Source organism: Globicephala melas, chromosome 2, assembly GCF_963455315.2.
Source record: "Globicephala melas chromosome 2, mGloMel1.2, whole genome shotgun sequence".
In the NCBI taxonomy this organism is placed as follows: domain Eukaryota; kingdom Metazoa; phylum Chordata; class Mammalia; order Artiodactyla; family Delphinidae; genus Globicephala; species Globicephala melas.
Window position 1 is genome coordinate 68,346,920 of NC_083315.2, and position 18,720 is coordinate 68,365,639.

General features: G+C 42.2%; 1 protein-coding gene across 4 annotated transcripts in view; it reads left to right on the forward strand.

The window, feature by feature from the left end:
• INTS14 (integrator complex subunit 14) overlaps window positions 1–18,720 on the forward strand; it is a 43,033-nt gene that overhangs the window by 14,923 nt on the left and 9,390 nt on the right. For all 4 annotated transcript variants that reach the window (XM_030875227.3, XM_070044891.1, XM_070044892.1 and 1 more), the window contains exons 7-11: window positions 2,195–2,287; window positions 4,203–4,347; window positions 5,680–5,813; window positions 15,332–15,450; window positions 17,954–18,019. In XM_030875227.3, coding sequence (XP_030731087.1) covers window positions 2,195–2,287; window positions 4,203–4,347; window positions 5,680–5,813; window positions 15,332–15,450; window positions 17,954–18,019 — 557 coding nt within the window. The remainder of the gene's footprint in view (window positions 1–2,194; window positions 2,288–4,202; window positions 4,348–5,679; window positions 5,814–15,331; window positions 15,451–17,953; window positions 18,020–18,720) is intronic.

Below are 18,720 nucleotides of genomic sequence, written 5' to 3' on the forward strand. Positions count from 1 at the left end.
TAGAGGTTTCCTTTGATGAGGAATGATGAGTGACTTTATTTTTCTTCTTTACAGTTTTTAGTGTTTTCTAAGTTTTTATACTACTTATATAATCAGAAAAAACTTCCAGGGCTTCCCTGGTGGCGCAGTGGTTGAGAGTCCGCCTGCCGATGCAGGGGAGATGGGTTCGTGCCCCGGTCCGGGAAGATCCCACGTGCTGTGGAGCGGCTGGGCCCGTGAGCCATGGCTGCTGAGGCTGCGCGTCCGGAGCCTGTGCTCTGCAACGGGAGAGGCCACAACAGTGAGAGGCCTGCGAACAGCAAAAAAAAAAAAAAGAAAAGAAAAAACTTCCAGAAAGTACTCTTTGGGTTACAACTTTTTTTTTTTTAACTTATTTTAGATTTTCAACAAATACTTTTGGTCTTTAATACAGCTTCTATAAAGCAAAGAAACCATTGTCATATGTACACTGCTACCTTGATTTTGTAGAGAATGTATTTCTTTCTCAGGGAAACAGTTTTAACGCAAAAGCCTTACCCTCCAGGCATAGCTGCTTGCAGTTGTTGTGGAAGTATTTTACTATGACGCCCGCTGGTGACCTGAACATCCTGACTATTCAGAGAGACTTAACCATTAAGCTTTTGCCTTGGCTGGGGACCTAGCCTCATAAAAATAGTCTAGCTGATTTGTCGTATAACTTAAGTCCATTAAATAAAAGACAGTTGTCCTTAATTTCTTAGTTACTTAAAATGCAAAGTATTAGAGTCATTCAGAGAAACTTCTAATAACCTTCCTAGTCATCATATTTGAATTCCCGATCTAAACCTTGTGTTTATGAAATCTAGTACATAGAAAATAATGTACTTTCCCATAACAAATTAATTCTTTGTTTTTAATTAATTTTTATTGGAGTATAGTTGCTTTACAATGTTGTGTTAGTTTCTGCTGTACAGCAAAGTGAATCAGTTATACATACACATATATCCACTCTTTTATAGATTTCCTTCCCATTTAGGTCACCACAGAGCATTGAGTAGAGTTCCCTGTGCTATACAGTAGGTTCTCATTAGTTATCTTTTTCTTTCTTTTTTTTTTTTTTTTGCGGTACGCGGGCCTCTCACTGTTGTGGCCTCTCTCGTTGTGGAGCACAGGCTCCGGACACGCAGGCTCAGCGGCCATGGCTCACGGGCCCAGCCGCTCTGCGGCATGTGGGATCCTCCCGGACCGGGGCACGAACCCGTTTCCCCTGCATCGGCAGGAGGACTCTCAACCACTGCGCCACCAGAGAAGCCCAGTTATCTATTTTATATACAGTAGTGTATATGTGTGAATCCCAATCTCCCAGTTCATCCCATTCCCCCTTCCCCCCTTGATAACCATAAGTTTGTTTTCTACATCTGTGTCTCTGTTTCTGCTTTGCAAGTAAGTTCATCTGTACCATTTTTCTTTTCTTTTTTTTTGGATGCATTGGGTCTTCGTTGCTGGGCATGTGCTTTCTCTACTTGCAGCGAACGGGAGCTACTCTTCGTTGCGGTGTGCGGGCTTCTTATTGCGGTGGCTTCTCTTATTTCAGAACACAGGCTCTAGGCGCGCATGCTTCAGTAGTTGCGGTGCGTGGGCTTAGTTGCTCCGGGGCCTGTGGGATCTTCCCAGACCAGGGATCGAACCCATGTCCCCTGTATTGGCAGGTGGATTCTTAACCCCTGAAACACCAGGGAAATCCTGTACCATTTTTCTAGATTCCACATACGAGTGATATTTTACGATATTTTTCTTTCTCTTTCTGACTTACTTTACTCTGTATGACAATCTCTGGGTCCACCCATGTCACTGCAAATGGCATTATTTCATTCCTTTTATGGCTGAGTAATATTCCATTGTATATATGTGCCACATCTTCTTTATCCATTCCTCTGTCGATGGACATTTAGGTAGCTTCCATGTCCTGGCTATTGTAAATAGTGCTACAGTGAACATCGGGGTGCATGCATCCTTACAGATTTCTCCGGATATATGCCCAGGAGTGGGATTGCTGGGTCACATGGTAGCTCAGTTTTTAGTTTTTTAAGGAACCTCCATACTGTTCTCTGTAGAGGCTGTACCAGTTTATTGGTACATTCCCACCAACAGTGTAGGATGGTTCCCTTTTCTCCACACCGTCTCCAGCATTTATTGTTTGTTACGAGTTAATTCTATGTTGATTCCTTCTTTTCAGATTTGGAAATAGTGGGATTTATTGATATAGCTGATATTTCAAGTCCCCCTGTTCTGTCCAGACATCTGGTTCTACCTATAGCACTTAACAAAGGTGAGTTCTCTTCCTATTCCAGTGATACATATGAAGTATCTTATTATCTAAAGTTATTCTTAAATGTAAGATAGTAGAATAGCCCATTTTGCAGAATTTGGGAGAAAGGAGTAGTTATTAGATTTTTTGGGGGGGTTTTTTGGTGTTTTTTTGCGGTACGTGGGCCTCTCACTGTTGTGGCTCTCCCGTTGCGGAGCACAGGCTCCGGACGCGCAGACTCAGCGGCCATGGCTCACGGGCCTAACCTCTCCGTGGCATGTGGGATCTTCCCGGACCGGGGCACGAACCTGTGTCCCCTGCATTGGCAGGCAGACTCTCAACCACTGCGCCACCAAGGAAGCCCTGGAAAGCATTTTGACACACATTTATTGTGTGCTGCTTCGTTAATTTACAGTGGAAATCCTCTTTAGAGATGACAGTGCTTAGTCCCTCATCCTGGGCTCTGCCTTTCCCTGTGGGAGCATGCTGGGGAAACCAAAGTAGTTCTCAGAAGGTTGCCTGATCAATGTGGCATACAGCTTTATAAGGGGAGAAACCACACCTGTTCTCTACTGGTGCCTAGCACATAGTAGATACTCAGTAAATACTGTTGAATGAGTGAATGAATCCAGGTCCTTGTGAGGCCTCATTACTGCAGAATGTATTTCTCCAGCAACTATAAAGTCATCTCCTACGTTCAGCATCTGTCTGGAGAATGTTAGTCTCTAGCACTTTAAACTTCTCTTTTCTATGTTTTAGGCTGACCGTCTCCTTTATATTCACCAGCTTTCTCCAAGAAGTATATACAATCAGGTTTCCACTCACTGAGTTATGACCACATTCCATTTACTCATGGTTATTTCAGTTGGAGTGTTAGGTATTCCATAACCCTCCATCACATATTCATAGACAGAATCTTTGATATGTTCTCACAGATGACCGATTATGATCCTTTTGTTTATACTTTACCTTACTGTTATTGATATTGATAACAACTGAGTTTACCTTATTCCTAAGGTCCTGGGAATTCTGCGTGCCCATATAAATTGCCAAGAAAGAAAGTGGGCAAAACAAAGAGTTTGTATAGGAAAACAGTGGGAAGAAAAGTATGGGAAGGCAAAATGGAGCCGTGTTGTAAGGGCTGTTGAATGTCAAACTAAACCAGGAAGATCTTTCTATTGAATTAGAAAGTCTTTGAATCAGCTTGAGTACACAGATAGTTCCAGAAGGAAGTTAATTGGAGGAAGATTCATTCATTTGTCAGCAGAGTGTATGAGAGAACCTGGAGTTGGAGAAGTGAGTCAAGAAGCTTATGGAGTAGTCACTGTTCTTTGGGGTATCCCATCCACGTGCTGCCTGAAGGCTGTCAGTTGAGAACACTCTTGACATCTCTGAATCTGTTTCTGTTTCGATGGTGCCTGAAACCCCCAGAGAGCCTCTAGCTTAGTGTTCCAGTAGAAACTATGGAAAGCTGATTTTTTGTGTAGCAGCTTCACTGAAATATAATTCATATACCATACATTTCACCCATTTAGAGTGTACAATTCAGTAGTTTTTAGTGTATTTACAAAGTTATGCAACCATAACCACAATTTTTGAATCAGAATTTTAGAATTTTCACTACCTCAGAAAGAAACCTTTTAGCTATCAACCCATAACCTTCCATCTCTCTCAGCCTCAGGTAACTACTGATATCCTATCTGTATAGATTTGCCTCTTCTGGATGTTTCATATAAGTGGAATTTATATAACATGTGAAAACTGATTTTTATTTGGACATAGGAAAACCAGAATATGAGTTTTTCTTACTTGTTATAATATTCCTTTATAATTTTGTATACTTTCCTTCCAAGGCTAGAAAGAGCCAAGAGTACAACTGGAGTTTGGAGTTTTTGTAGCTAATCTCAGTCTGACTGGTTTTCTCTTCTTTTCATAGAAGGTGATGAGGTGGGTACTGGTATAACGGATGACAACGAAGATGAAAATTCAGCCAATCAGATTGCAGGCAAAATACCCAACTTTTGTGTCCTGCTCCATGGCAGCCTAAAAGTGGAAGGAATGGTGGCGATAGTTCAATTAGGGTAAGAAACTTTTTTACCTTTGGTTGAGTGAAAGGGAGAATCAATTTATAGTGAAGTATTCCCCAGACTTTTCTGAAAGAAAGAATAGAAAGGATCTCGTCACTTTTTTTCTCTTTCTGCCATATCCTTCCCACGTACTATCACCTTCTACACTACTCTTTAAAGCATCCCCTAGAATAAGTACAGAGTGAGTCTTTTAATTATATTGCCTTTATATAATATCTTTTCTCAGTTTTCCTCTTTTCCATCCTATCTAGGAAAACTGGGGTCAGTTTAAGTAATGCTACTAACTTGTTGTAGGATCTTATGCAGTATGCACAGACTCCTCAGCTATAGAATGAGGAGGTAAAACTAAATGAAAAAACATACCGATAACATTGAACATTTTACCATGTGCCAGGTACTTCTCTAGGCACTTTATATACCTCACTATACAGGAGGTATCAGTATTATCCCCATTCCTTAGATGAAGAAACTGAGGCTTCGAGAGCAAGTCATGGTACTTGCTCAAGGTCACACAGCTAGTAAATGAAAGAGCCAGGCTCTTATCCACGTATTGTGACTCCATAGCCCATGCTCGTAACCGCTCTGCTGTATTCCTTCCCTATGAGGAAAGCCCTTCTAGCTTTCACTTTTCGCTGTAGTCTCAAAATCTGCAAAACTCTCTGCTTCCCTTTCTATAATACCTGTTGTCAGAGAAGAAGAGGTCATCTTCTGGCCATCCCCTGGGATTGACTGGTAGAGAAAATCAAGAGGTTAGGAATGCTCAGAGGAAGCATGGCTCCTTTTCTGCTTGAGTTAAAATTAGCTGATCCAGAAAGAAAAATGCAATTCTTATTAGGTATCAGTTTGCTATATTTCTTGGTACTCAGGCTACTTGTACTGTCTCTGAGTAGGAGAATCACCTGGGGCCCTTTGAGAAGTGGGAGCAGAGCTGGGTGATGGCTTTGTGCCCTTTGTTAGAAGGGCTTCTCTCTGTGGTACTGCTGTGAATGATTCGTAGGCGGCTGATAAAACCTATAGGTCTCAGCCCTTACTTGTCACCACCCCTGCAGCTACTTGCTGCCCTTATGATTTTTTTTTTCTCTTTTAAGACTGCTTTTGATTTCCATATCTACATAATTGAATAATAATACCTGTCCCCAAGGAATGGTAATATTAGGGGACATCAGTATGCATTTTTAGGTTTAGGATTTGACTTTAGTAAAAGTAATGCACCTAATTTCAAAGCTGAAAACCATGTCTCTCAAGAGAAAAACACAGGCTAGAGTTATTTAACTTGATAGTCCCAGGCTTGATGTTCTTCTGATCTTCCATCTTCTCTCCATCTAGTCCTGAATGGCACGGAATGCTCTACTCCCAAGCTGACAGCAAGAAGAAATCAAACCTCATGATGTCTCTCTTTGAGCCTGGCCCAGAACCTCTTCCATGGCTAGGGAAAATGGCACAGTTGGGTCCTATTTCAGGTATAACCCAGATTAGATTTTATTTATCCTGACTTTGTTTTCTCTCTGCTGTTCAGAATGGCTCTGTCTGTGCAGTCAGAGAGCTGCGTGATTTCTCTTATGAGTGCCCTGTGGTTTCTGACTCTGGATATGTACATGGAGAACCGCAAGAGAGTTTGATGTTTGCACTTTTAATTTTACAGCTCAGGGGAAACAAATATTTAGGTTGCTTCAAGTAAAAATAAATGCTCTAAATGTTTGGAGTGAAAAGCTATTCTCCATAAACTTTTTTCTTTAGTGTACTATTTTCAACCCGGGTACCCCTAGTCATTCATAGATAATTAATCCCATTCCTTCTTGAAACTATTTTCCCTTAGTTTTCCTAACATTGCATTCACCTAGTACTTATCTTTTTCCTTGGCAACTTTTCTTTCTTGTCATCTTGTCTTTTCTTCCTCTTGCCTCATGATTCCCAAGGTGTTGTTCTTTGCCTTCTTCTCTTGGGTTATTATTCTCTCTTGGTTATTTCATCAGCTGTTATAGCTTCAGAGTCCCAAAAATCTCTGACTCTGGTGCTGGCTTGATCTCTCCCTGAAACTTGCATATTATATTTCCAGTTCCCCCTTGGACCTCTCCACCTGGATATTCTGTCACAGTCCTAAGCTTAGCATGTTTATTGCAGAAACTGTTGTCTCTCCCCACTTCCCCCATGAACTGTTTCTTCTGATTTTCCTACTCCCTCTGATTGAGGCCTTTGTACTCCTAGGTACTCAGGCTCCAGCTGTAGTGTCACCCTTGACTTATTTGGGCCCATTTAAATTTTAGGAACATCTACCATGCAACCTATTCTGTGCCAGGTGTGGGGGCTAAAAGAGTTAGCAGGAGTTACTCAAAGTCTAGCGGAGAGTGGCGTAATAAACATGAGCTGGCACAAGATCAGAGTTGGCCTGAAGGAGGGGATGGTCAGCTCTGCCTAGAGGACTCAGGAAAATCTGCACAGAGAAGAGACACCCTAGCTGAGTTTTGAAGAAAAAGAGGAATTTGCTGAGCTAGTGGAGGCACAAAGGGCATCCTGCCCAAATGGAGCACAAAGTGTGAGGGAGGGGTGGGAAGGCCAGATGGTAGGTTAGAGATTGGCAGTGGTACAGCAGGGCAGGCCTCATCTGAAATGTGAAGAGCTGAGACTTTATTCTGCAGATGCTGGGAAACCAGTGAAGGGAGTAATATGATCAGATCCTTCTGGCTGTAATGAGAACAGTGGCGATACCGGTTAGATGACTTTGTATTCTAGGTACTGGTACCCCCTGGAGTTGTGCAGTATGGCTGAAATCCAAGTGAAAGATCATAAATTTTGCATTTAGAAAAAGAACTCTGTGGAGTGTGGGTTTGAAAAGGTAAGGGCATCTTGTAGTTAGAAGTCTACTGTGACAGTCCTGGAGTTGTGAAGATGAAAGGCAGAACAGGGGCAGTGGCTGGCGATAGAGACGATGGGATCCATGCAAAAGGTATTTAGGAGGTAGAAACAACAGTATTTAGATATGAGAATAGAGGGAAGAGAAGAGTTGAGAATGATCCCAGGTTTCTGACCGGAGCTATAGGGTGAAAGGTGGTACTATCAATTGAAACAGAACAGAGGAAGAAGAGTAGATTTGGGAAGAACATCTTTTGTGCATGTTAAGTTTATGCCTGTGAGATTTAGGTGGAGGTGCCTATAAACAATTCCTGTGAGAATCTGGAGTTCAGGAGAGAGGGCAGAGTTGAAAATATAATTTTTAGTTATAAGCATAATGCTGATAGTTAAAATGATGATAATGAGGGAGATTGCTTAGGGCAATAGTTCACAAATTTGAGTTTTGGTATGCAAAAGTGAAACTGGAGAACTTGTTTAAAAATTCTGTTTCCTGGGACTTCCCTGGTGGTCCAGTGGTAAAGAATCTGCCTTACAATGCAGGGGACGTAGATTTGATCCCTGATCAGGGAACTAGGATCCCACATGCCACGGGGCACCTAGGACCATGCACCACAACTGCTGAGCTCACGCACCTCAACTAGAGAGCCTGCGTGCCGCAAACTCCAGAGCCCTCACGCCCTGGAGCCTGTGCGCCATAACTAGAGAAGAGAAAACCCTCACACCACAACTAGAGAGAAGCCTGCGCGCCGCAACAAGGGAGCCTGCATGCTTCAATGAAGATCCCACGTGCTGCAACTAAGACCCCATGCAACCAAAAATAAATAAAAATAAATATTTAAAAAAGAAATTCTGTTTCCTGGGCCCTACCTACAGAGATTCTGACTTATTTGGTCTGGATTCAAGCCAGGAACTTTCAGGGGTTTTTTCTTTTTTATATAAATTTATTTATTTATTTTTGGCTGCGCTGGGTCTTCGTTGCTGTGTGTGGGCTTCCTCTAGTTGTCGCGAGCGGGGGCTACTCTTCGTGGCGGTGCACGGGCTTCTCATTGCGGTGGCTTCTCTTGTTGCGGAGCACGGGCTCTAGGCACGCGGGCTTCAGTAGTTGTGGCATCCAGGCTCTAGAGCACAGGCTCAGTAGTTGTGGTGCACGGGCTTAGTAGCTCCGTGGCATGTGGGACCTTCCCTGACCAGGGCTCGAACTCATGTCCCCTGCATTGGAAGGCAGATTCTTAACCACTGCGCCACCAGCGAAGTCCCTGTAGTTTTAATATTACCCAAGTGATTACAATCTAGGTCAATAACCGCACTGTAAGAAGCCATAGCCTCAGGAAAGTATATACGTTAAGGAAAAAAGAGAGCCAAGGACCAGACTCCTAAAAAGGACCAACTACTAGTAGCAGTGGAATTGGCACCAGTAAAGGAAAATGAGAAGAGGCAGATCAAAGAGAAAAGGTAGAAGAAATGGATGTCACAGACGCCAAGAGAATAAAGGGATTCAAGAAAGAAGTACAGTGTTTTATGAGCACATATGAGACACAGCCTACAATGTCTTATACACATGTGCATACATGTCATTTAAGGTCTGAAGGATGTCTTTTGCCATTGAAGCCTAAAGAAGATTTTGATGGAATATAGGCCGTAGAAGCTAGGCCAAGGGTCAGCAAACTTTTTCAGTAAAGAGCCATATAATAAATATTTTACATTTTACAGGCCATTATGGGTTTTGTCATAACCACTACACTGCCATTGTAGCACAATCATAAACCTTTTAAAAATATTTTTAAAATTCTTAATTCTTAAACAGGCAGCCAGCCATAGTTTGCCAACTCTTGAGCTAGGATCCAGGGGCTGGGCTTTTGAAGTTCACACAGGAATAGGAGAAAAGACAAAGAGCTGAAATCTCTGAGTAAAGCTGAGAGGATGATAAGAAAAATTCTACCCATTGTTTCTACCTACTTTTCTGCATATAAAGAAACATAAAAGTCTCCTATGAGAAGTTGAAGCCCAAGTCCTGCACCATGTGGATCGACATGACCCATTCCCAAACCAAACAGTGCAAAAACTGATCCTGAAGCAATGAAATCCATGGTGCATCCTCCAGAAGCTAATATAAATGGCTGTGTAGGAATTCCTCTGCAACCAGGGCAAAAAGAGTGCTGCAGAAAAAACAGTCCCCACTGGAAATGAGTTCATGATTTGAAAAAAAGTTTTAAAATCATGTGAGGATTTTCTCTTCTTTTAAGAAAGACCAGTAGGAGGAATAGCACCTTGAGGACTTAATCTGAAAGAGCCTGTAGAATGAGGGTTTTAAATGATTAAAGAGTTTTAGAAAGGAATGGAAACCAAGAGGAAAGAAGAAGACACTATGAATCAAGAGTCATTTGATCTTGGGACTTCCCTGGTGGTGCAGTGGTTAAGAATCCCCCGGCCAATTCAGCGGACACGGGTTCAAGCCCTGGTCCGGGAAGATCCCACATGCTGCAGAGCAACTAAGCCCACACACCTAGAGCCCGTGCTCTGCAACAGGAGAAGCCACTGCAATGAGAAGCCCACGCACCGCAATGAAGAGTAGCCCCGGCTCGCCGCAACTAGAGAAAGCCTGCGCACAGCAACAAAGACCCAACACAGCCAAAAATAAAATAAATAAATATTTTTAAAATCACATTTAAAGAAAAAAACAGTCATTTGATCTTAACAGATAGGAGATTCTTGGTGGCTTTGTAAGAGTTTCAGCAGATGATTAGCCAGGAGACAGGTTGAGGAATGAATTAGAGATGAGGAAATGGAAATGCCAAGTTTGACCACAAGAGGACAGAATTAGGACAGTGATTGGAGGAGAACCTGGGTGTGTGTGTGTGTGTGTGTTGAAAGAGAGATTCTTCACCTCTTTTACCTGTTCTCTCTGCAGCATTCCTACATTCATTCTGTCTCTTCATTCTCATGGCTCTTGCCTTGTTCTGGCTTCTTTTACCTTTCACTTAGATCAGAGGTCAGCTAACTAGGGCCTGCAGGTCAAACTAGCCCACCGCTTACTTTGTAAATATAATTTTATTGTGCAGTTTTATTACACAGTCACACTCATGTATTTATATATGATCTATGGCTGCTTTCCTGCTTCAATGGCAGAATTGAGTACTTACAACAGAGACCGTATAACCCACAAAGCCTAAAATATTGCTGTCTGATCCTTTGCAAAAAAAGCTTGCTCACCCCTAACCTAGACTATTGTGAGAGTTTTCACCACAGCTGCCTGTCCATAATCTAAGGTAGTAACATTCACATCCCTTTCTGATCTGGCTGCCAACCTAGCAATGCTTGGCTGGTTAACGCGTATTCTTTTTTTTTTTAAATTAATTTATTCATTTATTTTTGGCTGTGTTGGGTCTTCGTTGCTGCGCGGGCTCTCTCCAGTTGCGGCGAGTGGAGGCCACTCTTCGTTGCGGTGCACGGGCTTCTCATTGCGGTGGCTTCTCTTGTTGCAGAGCACAGGCTGTAGGCGCACGGGCTTCAGTAGTTGTGGCACGTGGGCTCAGTAGTTGTGGCTCGCGGGCTCTAGAGCGCAGGCTCAGTAGTTGTGGCGCACAGGCTTAGTTGCTCCATGGCATGTGGGATCTTCCCAGACCAGGGATCGAACCCATGTCCCCTGCATTAGCAGGCAGATTCTTAACCACTGTGCCACCAGGGAAGTCCTAACGCGTATTCTTAAGTCAGATGGAACTGCTCTTTACTCAGCCCTGTATTCATGTTGTTTTTCCCTCCCGCTATCTGTTCTTCTTTTCCCTGAGGATAATAAGAGCTAACATCTCTTGAATTTAACTTTGTGCCGGGCACTGTGCTAGACAAAATGAAATGTATCATCTCATTTAATTCTCACAACTGTCCTAGGAAATTGGGATTGTCATTATGGTAACAAGTAATAAGTGATAATAAAACCTATCTTAGAGGGTTGTTGGAGAATTTATTGAGGGAATGTGTATTGGCTACCTGACGCAGAGTAGGCACATTTTAATGGTAGATCCTGCTGTTTGTTTGTTTGTTTGTTTGTTTATTTTTGGCTGCATTGGGTCTTCGTTGCTGCACGTGGGCGTTCTCTAGTTGTAGCGAGCAGGGGCTACTCTTCATTGCAGTGTGTGGGCTTCTCATTGCGGTGGCTTCTCCTGTTGCGGAGCACGGGCTCTAGGCACACAGGCTTCAGTAATTGTGGCATGCAGACTCAGTAGTTGTGGCTCGTGGGCTCTAGAATGCAGGTTTAGTAGTTGTGGTGCACAGGCTTAGTTGGTCCACCACATATGGGATCTTCCCAGACCAGGGCTCCAAACCATGTCCCCTGCATTGGCAGGCAGACTCCCAACCACTGCACTACCAGGGAAACCCTGCTGTTTTAATTATGTTTTTTAATCAAAGGAAAGCTTGCAAAATAGTACTGTTTATACTTATCCCTTCTCCTAATTCTGTTTCTAGAGACAACCATTTTCAAATTTTAATTGTTTCTTCTGATGTTTACTTACATTTCTAAATAATATAAGTATACAGCTATTTCTTGACCCTTTTTTTCTTTTAAAGGTCTTTTTTTTTGACTTTTTAAGGAAAACTAGTTAGCTCTCTTACCGCTACCATCCCTCCCCACCCATCCACCCAAGAAGCACATTTTTCCCTTCCTCAATCCTTGCAGTGTGGTTATAGCGTTCTTTTTGGGTAAATCAGTATTCCGTCCTTGCTAAGTGAAGTCAGTATTATTTACTACTAAGCTGTGTGGTGTACCACATCACATTTCCTTTGTTTTGCAGCTCTTCGTGGCCTACTCCAGATATTACTTTTTTTTTTAATTAGACATTTCTTTTTTCTAGCGGGTAAGATAAATGTATTCTAACTTCAATTAAAAGGAAAGCTCTCTTGGAAAGGCACTGATGTTCCTCAGAGGATGCAGGAAAGAGCTGGGCAGCCTGGCTGTAGGGGAGCCAGCAGCGGATGAGCGCAGCCCTCACTCTAGGCTGTCTCGCAGCCTTCCTCTACTTCTCTCTTCTTTTTTCTTGTTTTCCTTTGCTGTTTTCTGTGTACCTATCACTAATGCCTCCGTAAGTAAAATACATCCTTTACGTATTTTTTTGTCAGTTTCTTTCTTTTTTTTGCTTGGAGTCATCTCCCTCCCTCTTGTTTCATGAATGGACTGGTGGTTCTCTAGGCTGGTTGCATAGTTGTCATCCCGCGTCTTCCCTTCATAGCTCTTCCGTGGCTCTCCTGTTTCATGCATCCTCCTGAGAAAAGGGTACATGGGAAGTGAACATTTGAAATCTTGCATATGTGGAAGTGTCTGTATTTCATCCCTTACACTTGATTGATAGTGTGGTTGGATATTGAGTTCTAGGTTGGGAATCATTTTCCTTTAGAGTTTCGAAGCATCACTCTATTGTCTCTTCTGGCTTCCAGTGTCACTACTGAGAGTCTAGTGCCATGCTGACTGCCAGGGCTTTGACAGTAATCTCTGTTTCCTCTGCACACCTTGAGGCTCTTTTAGTGGCCCTAGCGTTCGAGATTTTCAGAATCATGTACCTAGTTTTTGGTCTCTTCACTCATTGGGCTGGGGACTCAGTGGGCCCTTCCATCTAGGAATTCATGTTCTTCATTCCTGGGAACACGAATATGTCTTTGATTTCTCCCCTGTTTGTATTCTCTGTTCTCCCTCTCTAGAACATATGTTTATGATTTGTGTGTGTGTGTGTGTGTGTGTAATTTTCTTATCATCCCCTACCCATTTTTTTCATTTTTTGTTGTACGTTCTGTAAAATAATCTTCAACTTTATCTTGCAACTGATTTTTTTTTAATTTCTGCTATCATATTTATTATTTCTAAGGTCTCTTGTTCTTTTTTCATAAATGTCTGCTAAGCCAGTTACCACATATAGGCTCCAAACAATTAGAGACAGTACAAGATAGGCTACGATTAGACGTTGAAATGTTTGGTACTGACACTGAGTGCTGTAGGATAAAAGGGACTAGAGAAATCACTGTCTACCAGAAAAATATGGGACAACTCCATGGAGAAAGTAGGATAGGATCTGGACCTAGAATTTAAGTAACTTTGGAAAGGTGAGGAACAGCAGTGTTGAGTAGGGGAAGTGTTGTCTTCGAAACCAGGCCCAGCTGAGTCCCTGGGAAATCTGAGCCTCAGTTTCCTCATCTTTAATGAGACTAATAATATCTACCCTCTAGGGTTGCTGTAAGGAGAGAAGTTGTATGTGTAAAGTATTTTGCACATAGTTGTAATTTAATAAATTCTATAAGTTCCTTGAGGCCTGAACAATACCTTCTGTAGCCACACTTCCTAGCACAGTGCTTGCTGCATAGTGAGGTCTTACTATAGATGATGAATGAGTACGTGAGGGAGGGAATAAATAAATGAGGAAAGGAGAGCATTCCAGACAGGGGGATAACAGGAACAGTGGCAGGGAAGTTGGAAATAAGCATGTGGCATGGGAAACAACTGTTGGGATCTTGGCCTGACTAGAAAGGTTTATGTATTGACAAGTATTTGTGGAAATGTCTGGAAAGCTGAGCCACTACTTTTTGGAGTGGGTAGGAGGAGAGGGGACTGACAGAGATAGTATGAGGCCAGTATAAGGCATCTAAATTAATGACAAGATTGGGGTTAGAGGGCTTATGGGTCAGTTAGAGAAACTGGGCTAATTCCAGTTTTCAACATGAACATTTGATTTGAGCAAGGGATTTAAGCTCCCCAGACTTGTTGGGAAAATGATTCCTTCTTTGTCTACCCCAAATGATAATAAGGATAAAATGAGCCAGTAGATACAAGTATGCTTTGTAAGTTTGTGACAGAGTTTCAGTGACTTAGGAAATAGGTAGAAAAACAAAAAACCTTGTTTATCCACATGACTATAAAACCAACATGGCTTTAAATCCTTGGAAGCAATAAACTAGTAAGCCATAAGATGAGGTATGTTTCACCAAAAAGGTATTTCTTCCCTTGCTCCTTTTTTTTTTTTTTTTTTTTTGGCTGTGCAGGGTCTTCATTGCTGCACGTGGGCTTTCATTGCTGTGCAGGCCCCCAAGCAGAAGGGCGACTGAGCACCTCGGCCGCCCCAGCTTGCACCCGCCCACAGACTCATGGCGGCACCAGAGGCCAACCCTGGGCCTTAAGCCCATCTCTGTCCTGCTTGCTTTTTGTTAATGTTGTTGGTTTTTTTAAGTTGGTTTTCATTTTTCTTTGTTTGGTCTTATTTTGTAAGAAACTATTTTATATATAGTAGACCCCGTGTGCAAGCAGGGGCCACTCTTCGTTGCGGTGTGGGCTTCTTGCCGTGGCTTGTCTTGTTGCAGAGCACAGGCTCTAGGTGCATGGGCTTCAGTAGTTGTGGCATGCAGGCTCAGTAGTTGTGGCTCGTGGGCTCTAGAGCGCAGGCTCAGTAGTTGTGGCGCACAGGCTTAGTTGTCCCGCAGCATGTGGGATCTTCCCAGACCAGAGCTCGAACCCGTGTCCCCTGCATTGGCGGGCGGATTCTTAACCATTGGACCACTAGGGAAGTCCTTTCCCTTGCTCTTTTCCATAATTTGGCTATACGTAATTTTACTTTTAAATTTTCTCAATGCCTAGACCTATGTTGTCTAATCCAGTAGCCACTCACCACAGAGGCTCTTTAAATTTAATTAAATAAAATTCAGTTCCTCTGTTACACTAGCCATGTGTCAAGGGTTCAGTGGTCACATGGGCTGTGGCTACCATTCCTCATCACAGAAAGTTCTGTTGGAGAGTGCTGGGCTAGGCTATATAGAATTGCAGTATATATAGACATATATTTTTATATATACTTTAGTGTTGTATGTACAACAATTTTATCCTCTCTGACCTTAATTTATAAAGCAGATAAGTGAAGCTTGTTTCTTTAAAAACATTAAGTTGTTTTTCACTTGTATGTGTCTCAGTTGATTGTTTAGTGTCGACATCAGTATTGAGAACAGGTTCCCCAACCTGACTGAAGTTAATGGATTTTCTTAATTAGGGAAGTAACAGGATATAGGAGATTGAATGATTCAAAGAGCTTCTAGCCTAATTGGAAATGTAATTGATTGTGTTTTGCCAGATGTCATTTCAAGAATGTCTTTTTCTTTTAAGATGCTAAAGAAAACCCTTATGGTGAGGATGATAATAAGAGCCCATTCCCCCTGCAGCCCAAAAACAAACGCAGTTATGCCCAGAATGTGACCGTGTGGATCAAACCCAGTGGCCTGCAGGTAACATTACCATTCACGTTGCTCTCCACTGGGGACAGGAGGAGGGATTCTGGCGGGCAGGCGGACATTTGATTTGATTTTCTTTTCCTTCGATACTTAGTAATTAATTTACTTCTAATGTTTGTCATTATTTCCAAAAAGGATTTGAGGTGGCCTACAGTAAAACACGTACATAGCAGGATCATTTTTTACAAAATTTAGAGCAATATGAAACGTAGAGGAAGACGAGAGACAATTGTTTCAGGAAGCCAAGGCAAAATGATAATTGTATTTGAGCAATTTGGCTCTGAGCTTCCTGCTACCAAGGTCAAAAAAGAAACATGTTGTTTATATGGTTCTTCTTGTCTGATAAAAGGAAGCATGTCAGTTCTTCTAGAGAGACACATTTTTCTGGCATTAAATTTTAATGTAAAAGTTTTGACATGGTGAGTCATTGAATAACATTATGGGTGTTATCTTTAATAATAATTTTGAGAAAGCTGTAAAAATCTTCATGTGGTTATTTCTTCCATCCCCACGGGGTAAGCCAAAGCATTACCCTGTAGTGCCACAGAGACACTTTCATGGGAGGCTAAGATTATCTTGTTATCACGGTGTGCTGCTTTTAGTCAACATACTCAGTGACTTTCTTGTCCCATTAGTCATTTATACCTATTTTTTTTAACTCTTTATTTTATACTGGAGTATAGCTGATTAACAATGTTGTGCTAGTTTCAGGTGCACAGCAAAGGGACTCAGCCGTACATATACATGTATCTGTTCTCCCCCAAACTCCCCTCCCATCCAGGCTGCCACATAACATTGAGGAGAGTTCTCTGTGCTATACAGTAGGTCCTCGTTCGTTGGCCATTTTAAATATAGCAGTGTTATACCTATTTTTAAAAATCACTTTTTTATCATCTGAGTGCCTTTTTTTTTTTCCTTTGTTCTTCCACGAGTCCAACCTAAGCCAAATGGGAAGAGGCAGTCAGGCCACCTGACCACAGAAGTAGCTTCTGTTGATGGCATAGTCTCTTCCAGCCCCCTTTTCAGGGAGACTGGACACATCCTGCTGTGGCTAAGGGGCCTCCTCCCTTTGTTGGAAATTCAAGTTCTCCCTCTTTCTTGCCATCACTGACCCCAACACTTCCCTGTCAGAAAGAGAGCTGAATTTTTCTAAAATTATTTTTTAAATTTTGTTTTGATCTGGGTGTATTGTTTCATTATGGTGAGGTGCACATAACAAAATTTACCATTTCAAATATTTTAAAGTTACAATTCGGTGGCATTTAGTACAATCACAGTGTTACACAGCCATCACCACTATCTAGTTCCAAAACATTTTCATCACCCCAAAAGGAAATCTTATGCCCACTAAACAAGTCACTCTTCCCCTAGCTCTTGGCAGCCACTAGTCTGCTTTCTGTCTATAAGGATTTGCCTGTTCTGGATATTTCATATAAACTGCATCATATTATACGTGGCCTTTGTGTTTGACTTCTTTTTTTTTTTTTTTTTTCAAGAGATGTTGGGAGTAGGAGTTTATTAATTAATTAATTTATTTTTGCTGTGTTGGGTCTTCGTTTCTGTGTGAGGGCTTTCTCTAATTGTGGCAAGCAGGGACCACTCTTCATCGCAGTGCACGGGCCTCTCACCATCGTGGCCTCTCTTGTTGCGGAGCACAGGCTCCAGACGCGCAGGCTCAGTAGTTGTGGCTCATGGGCCCAGCCGCTCCGCGGCATATGGGATCCTCCCAGACCAGGGCTTGAACCCGTGTCCCCTGCATTAGCAGGCAGATTCTCAACCACTGCGCCACCAGGGAAGCCCCTGTGTTTGACTTCTTTCAGTTAGCATAATGTTTTCAACGTTCATTCATGTTGTAGCATGTATCAGTACTTCTTTCCTTTTGATGGCTGAGTAATAGTCCATTGTATAAATAAACCACGTTTTGTTTATCCATTCATTCAGTTGGTGAACTTTTGAATTATTTCCACCTTTTGGCTATTATGAATAATGCTGCTATGAACATTTGCCAAATTTATTTTTTCTTTTGTTGCTCTGCTGTTGTCACGAAAAGAGTTTTATAGTTTTAGCTCTTACATTTAGGCCTCTGATCCATTTTGAGTCCATTTTTTGTATATGGTATGAAGTAAGAGTCCAACTTCATTTTTTTGCGGGTGGCTATCCAGTTATCCAAGCACCATTTGTTAAAGAGACTGTTCTTTCCCCCATTGGATGGTCTTGGTACCCTTGTCAAAAAGCAGTGGCCATAGATGTATGGGTTTACTGGGGGTGTTTTTGTGACAAGTTCATTATTATCACCAAGGGATTTATTATCATCAAGCCTTTTGAAGGAGGGAGATGCTTTACTAATGTTGAACAATGACATTAACTCAGAAGGGATCCTCATCTTGACATTGTAACTCTTTTCTCATTTTCATTTTTTTAATTTAAAGCCGTCCTTTTGTATTCTTTCCCTTTTTACCACAGAATTCTAATGTTGAATTCTTTTTACCCTCGATAGACAGATGTACAGAAGATTTTAAGAAATGCAAGGAAACTACCTGAAAAAACACAGACATTCTATAAGGTAAGACTATCAGAATTATAGGGAATGAGGGCGGGCCCTGGGATGTGTGCCAGAAACAAACAGTTCACAGTAGCGTAGGGTAACGTTGAACATGGACAGGGATTAGAAATGTATGGTTTGTTTGTGCCTTAGTTTTTTCATCAGTAAAGTCAGTAGAAGTGATAAGTCTGTTGCTGCCCTAAAATCCAGGAATCAGAAGTGTTTAAATGGCCTGGTTCTGTGCAGCGGGTCTTCTCTGCGTTGGTGCTGTTGTGAATGGCTGAGGGAAGGAGCTGCAAGGACCTGTGGGTCACAGCCCTTAAACCTCCTCACTGCTCCCATGTGGGTATCCAGTCTGACTCCAGGCAACCATTGTATGTGACTTCCAGGGATGGTGATTGCCCAGAACATTCTTACTGCACCAGAGGATCTGCTTCCAGGAATGACTTCTAAAATTGCACATTTACGAATTGCAAAAGGATGGCCCTCCAGAATCATACCTAGCTAATGCACAACCATTGGTGGAGTGAAGTTACAAGGGATGCGGTGGAGTTGAGGGGCATTTATAATCACTCCTTGCTTCTCCCCTGTCCTTCTGGTGTTTGGCTGAGATTAAATTAAGTGGCAGTGTGAGGTATGCTGTATTGGCAATTGTGTCCTAGCTTGCGAATCTTAAAATACGGTACACACAGCCAGCTCCAGGGTAGCATCTCTTCCAGAGA